The 11,032-nt window shown below is 42.2% G+C and overlaps 1 protein-coding gene across 1 annotated transcript in view; it reads right to left on the bottom strand.

The window, feature by feature from the left end:
• Window positions 1-1,551: 1,551 nt before the first annotated feature.
• VPS37D (VPS37D, ESCRT-I subunit) overlaps window positions 1,552-11,032 on the bottom strand; it is a 21,586-nt gene continuing 12,105 nt past the window's right edge. Inside the window, exons 2-4 of the mRNA XM_018557123.1 lie at window positions 10,736-10,907; window positions 6,367-6,449; window positions 1,552-2,343 (exon numbers count right to left, since the gene is read on the bottom strand). Of these exons, the coding sequence (XP_018412625.1) occupies window positions 1,552-2,343; window positions 6,367-6,449; window positions 10,736-10,907 (1,047 nt within the window). The remainder of the gene's footprint in view (window positions 2,344-6,366; window positions 6,450-10,735; window positions 10,908-11,032) is intronic.

The raw sequence follows: 11,032 nt of genomic DNA, 5'->3' as shown, positions 1-11,032 counted from the left end.
CAGCGAAACATTTTTAAATGCCTGTTCCAAGAATGGCATACATTAAAACTAGCTTACATCATGGATGTATGAGATTTGTAACTTATAAATAGTGGAAGGAATTGAAATTGTCTAGGTTTTACATGTGTCAAAACACATGGGCTTACGGCCTACAAGAGAATACTATGGTGGGTTTTGAGTACTTTTTGGTTGATAAATACGTTTTGCTGTGTAAAAATCACACGCACCTAGTGCGTGCGTGTGTTTAGGTTAGTAAATCACCCCCTATGTGTCAATAAAGATATATAACTCAACTTTCCAAAATATTTAATAACCCCGGGTTGTCTTTGCATTTTAGACTTTTGTAAATAACACTGATAAATATATGATTAACAGTTTTAAAAATTACAACAATAAATTATGCTTCACAGTCATCCTTTATCCAAACACATACTCAGAAATGGAACCTGGAGACACACAACCTTTGGCACCTATACCAAAAGCATCAGACACGACTCTTTCACAAAGAGCATTATCTAGCTTTGCTACTTTAGTTACAACAAAGAATACTGACATACCATGTGTTTGTAGAGTTGCCTGTTAATTACACACCACCCAACTATTTCAGTGGGAAACTTCAGTGTCACAGTTCCCAAAAGCCTGTTGGGAACATCCACAAGTTTTTGTTTTAATAAAACATGATCTGCATGATCAGAGAAGGATTTGGTCAAATCACAATTTTGGAGTCCTAATATCTAATTTTTCAATGATTTCCAGTGCTAATTAAAAGAAAACATTATTTCACATGTGCTGTCTCTCAGCACACAGTGCCCTTAATAGATCACTCCAGCCAAAAGTGTTAACTGTTGGTGGATGTAGAGTTTTTAAACCACTAAATGGTTTCAGGGCTTCAGTAATAAGATCTCTGTGCTTCAGTTCCCAGGTCTGCACCCCTGCTGCAACCATTACCCTCCCCACTGGGCTCGTCATTTATTTTCTATTACGGGAAAATACCATGGTGGATGGGAACAGAGACTAGAACTATGGCAGGGAGATCTACTCTCGAGATATAAGCGAGAGATAACATTTTCTTTTTGTTAAAGTGAGCTTTAAAGTACAGGCTTATGATGACCGAATATGAATCTTGTCATGCATATGGATCGCTTATGCATAATGTCCAATGACTTTGCATTCACACAAACCCAACATCCATATGGATTACTCTAAATACATCAGCCAGACACAGCATACACAGTGAATCTGCACAGACACACTCATTGATTGATACACAGTAAACAACCAGAAGGGAAGTATTAAATACACAGCCAAACAAAATGACCCACTCAGCTACATTCTATACAGCCAATGAGTTCATTGGAACCAGCCTACACCTGCACACATGTATACACACCATTCATACATTGAAAAGAGTCAGACAAACATTCTGCTTTGACAAAGGAACGATGCCTGCAGAAGTCTCACAGCCATACTCACCCACAAGGCTCACAGACAACTACCCTGTCCCCCGTCCCATAAATTGCCCCACTCCCTTGTCCACCCACAACCCCTCACTTATCGCTTTGGAGGGTGTTGCTGCTGCTGCTGCCGCTGGGCTCTGGACAGCACCCTTAGGTGCCGAGTGCTCAGGAAGTAGATGCGAGCGATGAAACGCAGTGGAGCCCGAGGTGGCTGCTGCTGCTGACCGTTAGATCGCCCCAGAGGTGGGACACATCCTGGGGACTGGGCATTTGAACCCTGAAAAGGAGACAGCACCTCCGCTGGGATGAACAAAGCAGGTGTCATCCCGCATGGCAGAGGAGGCAGACGAAATACAGTCGGGGGCATCTGTGAGGGGGCAGCAGGGGAAGGGATAGACTGAGCACAGGCCTGGGGGGTCTGATCTCTGGGGTTGTGGGGCTTTTCCTTGGGGTTGGAAGGCAGTTTCCTTTCAGGGGGCACTTTGCTGGTTTGGATGGGCAGTTCTCTGGGTCGAGAAGGCTGTTTTCCCCCTGGAGCCACATCACGAGGCTTCATTTGAGGATCCCTGTTAGGGGGCATTTTGGTGGATTGAGGGGTGGGCAAGGCCTGCTTGGGGGGCTGTTTTCTGGACTGTGGGGGAAGTTCCTGCAACTTTGGAGCCAGGTTCTGGTCAGAGGGTAATTTGGCAGGTTGTGGGGAAACTTCCCGATCAGGAGGCAGTTCCTGGTTTGGGGCTGAAGTGTCCTGTTCAAGAGTTTCTCCCAGAAGCTCAAGCAACTTCTCATTCTGGATCCTGCGGATGTGACACTGAGCCCGAAGCAAGTGGTAAGAATCCAGGAAAACAAGGAGAGGGAGGGAGCCCTCGAGGAACAGCTGAGAGAGGGCCTGTGAGAGATAGAAGATATAAAAGGTTCAGAAGAAGTCAATGCATCAAAGCGAAAAAGTAGAAAAAAATCAATATGATATGAAACAATATGCAAGTAAAACATGACATATTACTACTAAAATGATTTAAAAAATAAATTTTTGGTATGCTTACAAGCTCTTGTCAATGCAGTTGCAGTGACACATGCTTGTGAAAAGAGAACTGCCTTCATCCATCAAATAAGTCTGAATGGGGACCGCGTGATGTATTCACGAGGTCCAAATGTCAACTAGGTCAAAAATAGCTCTAGAAATGCCCTTGATGCAGCTGGTCTTGAACACTGCACAAATGTATACTTATCATTTGGTCTCCAACCATACTAATCTAATCCAGATATTCATTATATGCTGCCGCAGTATAATTGCTCTATGGTAAAAACATTGGCCATGCTTATAGTCTAATGCAGCAGCTGTTGCCTCAATGTGAATGCAGTGCTTACAGCACTGAACTGTCCTGTTTCTACCTAAATGTGTCTTAAAAAACCCTCTATAGTAAATGCCTGCCTCATGGTAGTGGCCTTTGTCTATTGTATAAACTGCAGTTGCAGCAATGCACAACAGGTGCTTCACGGGCACAAAATTGGCTTGCAGCTTGGGAGTCAGGAAATGGCAGCCTCCATCATAAAGACATTAAGCTTGATGAATGACTCCCTTTAAGGATTATAAAGTGTATAATTTAAAGCCCGATTGCAGAGTCACAAGGCTAAATCCTTTACTTCACTTACCCTGCAGTGCTCTTTATTGGCATAGCTGAGTAACAGCTACAAACACTTATCAAAAGCTTCCTCCTACAGATTATATTACAGAACAGAGGAGAAGAGTGTCAGAGCAGTTCTGATTTGATTATGGAGTGCCTTGAAAGGTCCAACACATATGTCTACTGGACTGCACAGTAATACACAGACATCCTGCACAACTGCTGTAACAGGAAAACAGAGGTAAGACTTTGTTGGAGGACAAAGTCTCATCTCTACAACAATGGACGTTGTTAGTACAAGGTCTATCTGACTACAACTTTTTTTTCTGTGACTTCACTTGAGCGTTAAGAGAACTGTAAACAAAAACAAGTGAAAATGCTCAGGAGGATATGACTTTTTCGTACATTCCTCCTCAAACAGCTTCCGTAAGCTCTGCACAAATACATTCTGTCCCCTTGTCTCTGTGCATGCACTGTTCTTTCCCCACTCCCAACATCTGTGAGATGCCGGTGTGAGGACTTCCATTTGTTGAGCTGACATTGTTCTCTTTACATGTTTGGCATCTGCCAAATTATAGGTATTAGATAATCCCACAAAGACCACAGTTCCCAGTCACATGCCTTCATGCAAAAGAGGACTTGCCCGAGGATGACACAAGATCATTAGATAGTGCTGGCTTCTGGAAAGGGGGAAAAGTTATGGATTGGAGGGCCAAATATGAGGTTATTTTTTACCCAAAGTTTTAATAACATTTTTAAATGGCTTTGTATCTCCCAATTCCTCTTTAAAGGGAACCTATAGTTTTGATTAGTACAGCTCTTCAATGTTGTGAGAAGTTTACAGGCTAGTTTATTTAGATATGCATGTGGATTTTATTTGCCCAATGCAATAATCTAACCTTATGTGTGATAATGTTTTACAAAGCTTGCTTCCATGTAGTTTGTAATACTATGTGTACAGGAGGTATCCGTATTTGCTGATTAGTGAAAATGCGCAGAATCTGCTTCCTGCTTAGTTGGGCTTGAAAAGTCTGTCACTTTGCCAGTTCAAGGCAAAATAGACAAATGTATGTAAGGCCCATCCCCTGACCCTCTTATACTCACGTTTGATGTGCTTCCTGCTGCTATGTTACTCTGTTGGAGCCCCTGTAAAATATCCAGTCCTTCCAAGTACAAAAAGCATGTAATCTCATCCCATAATTTTGTGCTTGGACCTAGGTGACCAATTACCAAGCTAGAACACTGTCACGCAACTGAGTAGGCCACATCATCAACCCCTTGTAAGCATTGACACAAAGCTTACAAAGGGTAGGACTACACAAAAATGGAGCAGCAGGTGGAGCGTAGAGAAGGCGAGTGCAAAGCTGGCCATACACCTATAGACTTTCTGCGGATTTTCTATAATCAGATGGAAAAAGTGCAACCGATTCCTCCATCTACGCTAAACTGTGTGGATGGAGGAATCTCCCACTGGGCCAAGCCTCAGTATCTTGCTAGTCAGCCCCGGCGGCTCTCAAAATACCTGAACAATGCCTGCATCTAATCAGATTGTTCAGGTGTTTTGAGAGCCAGTTGGGTCAACTAGCAAGATACTGAAGCTTGGCCCACTGGGAGATTCCTCCATCCACACAGTTTAGCGTAGATGGAGGAATCTGTTGCACTTTTTCCATCTGACCATAGAAAATCTGCAGCAAATCTATAGGTGTATAAAGGGACGGGCTTTAAAGGGACGTGCTTTAGAGGGACTGTTCTTTCACACTAAAGGTGTCTTTAATGCTAGGCAGACAGAAGTCTCCCCCCAGAAGAACTGTAATCACTGAAAATCATTGTGAAATTGATTTTTACATGCAAAAAGACATAATTTATCATGCATGTGCTAAATTGAATTGATCCATGCAATTAAACCTTTACTGAATACATTTTTTTTTATTATGAATGTAAATGGGTAAATAATACTTGGTAATGAAAGTGCCACATGTGTTATGTTTTAGTAAATTGTCTCTCTCTGTTCAGCCTACAACCCAAAAAAATTTTGTGTGATTTATCCTGTTATTGGCTGTTATTTCAGCAGGTTTTTTTTCCAGGGATGTCAACTGTACTTGAAAATATGCCACAGTAAGCAGCTCAAAATCTAAATTTTTTTGGATTGTATCCGGTCAGGAGTGCGATGGGATTCTATGAAGTTTAACATAGTGACAAGGGCTCCAGCAGTGTGTCCACTAGTCACAAAGGGTTTCATCAACATAGCATCCTCTGGATCCTCTACCCACACACAACAGACACACACTCACCTCCCTTTTCTGCTCAACTTTCTTCTTCTCTCATGCCTTGCTCGCTTACAGACATGGAATTAAAGCACCGCTCTCATATTTCTGTAGACCAAGGTGCCAATGGATGTGCAGTATTATTATTATTGCAAGGGATGCCAAAAATTGTACTTGCATCTTAGTGCAGACGTCTGGGAAAATCAGTCAGCCAATCACAGAAGCAGGAAGTGACATTTCTGGGGGTGTTCCATACACCAAGTGTGTACCGAACATCCCCAGGTCGCCATATTGCATTGAATTTTTGTGGCACATTTAGAACAAATGGGCTTGTGCAACAATTATATATTAATGGTTTACAGATTTTTTTTTTCTTTTGAAAGTGGAGTCATCTATCAACTGCATTTACACGTACTATTTCTATTCAAACATAGACAAAGCCTCTTTCAAAACGAATCACATTCGCATTTATATCTCCAAAATACACTAGAATACAAAAGTGAAAGGCAATGTAGCATCTTTGGCCGTCCCATCCCTTCAACTGACAGTTCTAAGGATGTTAATATGCACAGAGAAGTCACCCCTTTTGTGCCGTAACATCTTTGGCCGTCCCATCCCTTCAACTGACATTGACAAGGATTGCAATAGGCGCAGAAAAGTCACTCCATTTGCACTGTAGCATCGTTTGCCCCCTACTCATCTATTCATTTGCCAATGATAAGGGTTGCAATAAGCACAGAAAGGCCATCCATTTGCACTGTCTGTAATGCAAAGGAGTGCCCCATTAGACACCAACTGCTTACAAGTGCATCCTCCCTTGTGAAGTGCACAGCTTTGACAAATTACACTTTTCCCCTATTTAGTGTAGGACCATGAATGGTGTGGCTGGGTCCCATGGTCATCCACCAGGCCCCAGGCTCTTGTCTATGTTACCTTATCTTGTTACCTGTTCTTCCTCCAGACACTTCCTGTATGACACATTATCAATTACAGTTTGATTATTCTAATTGAGATGGTACTGACCTCACATTCTGCCTCGGTACTCTGCAGCTCCTCCTGCAGGTGGCTGAGTGCAACATGTGGATTACATTCCTGCAAGAGGCACTCTGGAAAAGACAAATAAATAATTGTATTAATTTTGGTGTGCTGTACCTGAGTTTTCACACTGGTTTCAATGACTTGGTTCCACTGATCACATTACTAAACATATGGCAGATTATGAGGGTGATGTAGTACAATCTACAAGGAGTAGGAAATAGGAAAACAATGCACCGTAGGACTGACCTATTGATTTTTCAAAACATAATACACAAGGGCACTCATCAAGTACATAAGTAACATCTATAGTAACATCTATAGTTGATCAATACAGCATCAGGATTTTCCCCAGTCAGATAAAAGAAAAGAATATTACTATAAACTTTATGGAGTCAGTAACATTGCCAACTTGTTTTTAGAAATGAATGTTTTCGGATTACCATCCTGGTCCTGACTTCACTACCTAATGTGTCACTAACCTGAACAAGCATGCATAAGAGTACAGACTTTTTATATTTCACTGGCTGCTTGCTTGTTCCTGGTCATTTACTCACTAGGTAGTGAAGCCAGGAGCTACCAACTCAACAATAGTAGCTAACGTATTTCTGTCCAACAGGTTGTCTGTGAACGTTCTTATTTATCCAGGTCAAGGTATAACTAGTAGTAGCTAGGGACATTCAACTGGACTTGTTCTGTAATGTTGAAGATTTTTTGCTACTCACCCAAGTAGCTTCCTCAGCTGAAAAAGTTACTTGGATAAGTAACGGTCTTCAACATTACAGAACATCACTAACTACTACTAAGTATTCTGGCAGGTTTACTTTTTGTTAATCACGCAAGAGCATGAGAAAATCACACAATAACACAATCGAAAATTATTTTACAGACTGTACAACACATTATGCACAGTATAAAAGGATCTCAACATTAAAGGAGAACTATGGGGTCAGTGCTTTTCCCCATAGTTCTCCTAATGGTAACGGGGGAACACAAACTAGTGTCCTCCCGTCACCCTAAGCTCAGTATACCGCGAGCTACAGCTCGCGGTTTACTGATACCCCGCAGCCAGGACGGATCCCGACGTTACTGTCGAGATCCACCCAGCTGCGGGATTGACAGCTGGCTCTGCCTATCTAGAGGCAGAGCCAACGGTGCCCGCCCCCTTCCCCGTCCGTTCCACCAGTCAGCGCCGGATGATCGGACATGGAGGGGGGGAATCCCTGCAGGGAGCCGTGAGTGACAGCCACGGCTCTCTGCAGGGATAGATCGAGAAGTGAGCGAGCGACGCTATGTGTTCGCTCACTTCCCGATCTATTGAGCCGACCTGTGACAGTTTCATTGTCACAGGTCAGCTAGAACTATGAGGCTGAGTGATTTTCACTCACCTCATAGTTCCCCTTTAACATTCATGACTTTTACTAACCTCCAAGGATTACACACAAATAAAAGGAATTGTCCCAATCTTTTAGTTAGGAAATAATGGGTTAGTTCTAACTAAAATGGGTCTTGCCTAATCTATGATGTGAAAAAAAACAAGCTAGTGATGCAATGGATAAGGAGGAAAACCTACATACAAAAAAGGAAAAAAAAATAGATTAAAAAAAAAAGAAATAGGTGAAAATGAAAAGAAGAAATGACCTCAACACTCCAGGTTTGGCCATCTGTCTTTAAGCTCGGATGGATATCCAAGTACGACACAATTTAAGATATATGTGCCAAAGATTACACATTTTAACTCTTTCTTCAACCATCACGAGGACCTTCATATCTCCCACCTCTCTTTTTCGCAAATGCATTGGAGACACTTAGCTCCTGGCACTGTTTTACGAAAATATTGTCTGGTTAGGGCCTTTGATGAACACATCCCTATGAAGTTGTGCTTACACTGTGTCTGCAATGTTCACATCTTGTTTCTCTCCCTGGCCTAATTTTACACAAAGCGCTTCTAATCCACACAAAAGATCAGATATGGGCCAATACAACATACAGTTACACTATATATTCCTAGGACCAGCAGTATGGCAACACACTCCAGCAGCAATAAAAACCATTCTACACATAAGCTCTATCTGTCCCCAAAAAAGGGTATAAAATTCATTTCAGTACAGCGCTGCATGACGGAATAAATGTCAGTTAAAGTACCGCAGCGCTGAATACTGAAAAATGGCCTGGATGGGAAGGGGGTTTAACACCGCGGATGTCAACTGGTTAATACAAAGCAGCATTTTAACAAACATTTGTGTAAAATCAGACTTGTTCCTTCTGATGATCAACTGGCAAACAGAGGTTACTTTTCTAAACATAAAACATCCAACTAGTTGCTATGAGCATCTTTAATCACTTTGCTCCAGGTTATTTTATTTTTTTTTAAAGTAAACTGCCTCATAATTCTATCTCCTGAAACTTTCTGATGATCGTAAAGAGTAATAATAATAAGCTACTTTGTTGGTCAAGAGTATAATCTGTAACCTACACTTTTCAGGATAACAAATATGTACATCTTATTCCCAAACAACAAACAGAAATGAAAAATGGTCACCATTATATAAATAGACCAACCCCTGCAGGGGTACAGCTATAGTCCTCAGGGTGCCAACTGCACAAACACTTCAACTAATATTTAAAAAAAAAAAAACTTAGTAGGAAAGTTTCTTATAACCAATGAATAAGGTGGTGATGCTTCCATCCATGCAATGGGGAGGTTAGATATAAGAATTCTTGAACCAGGGTCAAACTATAGCTGCGCAAACGTGTAGTAGCCATTGTTAAAGGAGAACTATGGGGTCAGGGCTTTTTCTCCATAGTTCTCCTAAGGGTCACGGGAGAACACAAACTAGCGTCCTCCCGTGACTCAAAGCTCAGTATACCGCGAGCTACAGCTCACGCTATACTGAGACGCCGCAGCCGGGACGGATCCCGACAATACTGTCTGGATCCACCCAGCTACGGCTCTGCCTATCCAGAGGCAGAGCCAGCTGTGTCCGCCCCATCCCCCGTCCATTTCGCCAGTCAGCACTGGAGGATCGGACAGGGGAGGGGGGGAATCCCTGCAGGGAACCGTGACAGTCACGGCTCTCTGCAGGGATAGATTGAGAAGTGAGCGAGCGACAGTATGTGTTCGCTCACTTCACCATCTACTGAGCCAACCTGTGACAGTTTCATTGTCACAGGTGGGCTCAGATTATGAGGCTGAGTAAATCACTTGCCTCATAATTCTCCTTTAAATCTGCTATCCCTAATGCTATCAGACTAACCATCTCACGTTGGGTGTAAATTATAGAGCCAGGTTGCCAGTGTCCATTAACTGATAGTCTTAAAGTAGAACTTCCCATCTACTTGATAGGTATTAAAGAGTACAGAAACTAAAGGGAAATCCCCCCTATAGGGACAAAGGCAGCAGTAAAACCTACATTTCTAGTAGAGTGAGGAAGGTTTTGATTCTCTTTCAGGATTTTATTTTTGTCTTTATCCCCGTATAGCAGATTTCAGTCACTTTCTGTTCAGGTGCCCTACAGAACAAGAAGCGAGGGAATATCTTCTCGACAGGGACAAAAAAACTTTTGACAGGAGTTGAGCTTCAAGTCCACTGAGCTTCCATAGCATTGTAGGCTATGTAAGGTGATCTGCATACTTTCATTCTGCGTATTTGTCCCCTGGTCCATTTACCCTTCTCTATTGTACTTCTCTATCAAGATAGTCCAACAGCCTCCGTGCCTGTCAATACTTCTTAAACAGTAAGGTTTGCCCCATTGTATATCCCCCAACAAAGAAAAAAGGCCAACCTTATTTTAATGTGTTTATGTAATTTGTTTTCTTTTCCCTTAACATTCCCGCTCCCTGCCTTCTTGGGTAGGTGAGAATGACATAGGCTCCTGATGCCTCCTGTGATATTCACGTCACATATTCCAGGAGTATCAGCTTTTACACAGCGCTGGCGGAGAAATGACTTGACACCGCCCCATCAGGAGGCTAGCTGCAAATCTCCAGAAAAGACAACCGGCTCCCGGTGACACAAGTAAGGAAAATGGCGGTGCGGGACCCGGCGTGCAGCAATGCAGCAGCAGATTACAGCCGATAGGCACTAGATTAATTGTGCATGCAAGAATGTTAATTGAGAAAAAAAAGGTAAGAAGAGACTGCAACAACAACAACAAAATTCAATAGGGGGCTGAAGTTCATTTTTAAGGTTTAATGGATTGTTAATATACCCAAGGAAATATGTAAAACAAAAAATATAGAAAAACCCAAGACCCAATTAACCACTCGTAGCCATCCTTATGTTAAGTACACTCTTTTTTTTTTTTTTTAAAGAGTTACATCACAGACACATCGATTCATAAAGGCAATTACTTACGGATTTTTCGTAGTTTCCCACGACAAGATGCACACGTCTCACGGAAGAGCTGGTACTTAATTGCCAGGTTGGCTTTCCCAGTTTCCAAACGTGGGCGAAGAGACAAGTTTTTCTGAGCAAGCTCAAAGTTAGAAGCCAAAGAGATTTTCCTCTCCTCTTGGAGTGCTTGTAGCTGCAAGGGAGGTAGGAGGCAAAGGGACAAAAAAAATGCAGGTTTCAGAAATGGAATATAAAAGATATATAGGTTAAAAAACAGGGTGGGAAACTAATTTGGCAACATAAAAAAAAGATACATAA

The sequence above is a fragment of the Nanorana parkeri genome, unplaced genomic scaffold, assembly GCF_000935625.1.
Source record: "Nanorana parkeri isolate BGI_ZX_2015 unplaced genomic scaffold, ASM93562v1 scaffold269, whole genome shotgun sequence".
Lineage (NCBI taxonomy): Eukaryota > Metazoa > Chordata > Amphibia > Anura > Dicroglossidae > Nanorana > Nanorana parkeri.
The sequence above is the reverse complement of the archived record's forward strand: the minus strand, read 5'-3'. Positions and strand labels throughout refer to the sequence as shown.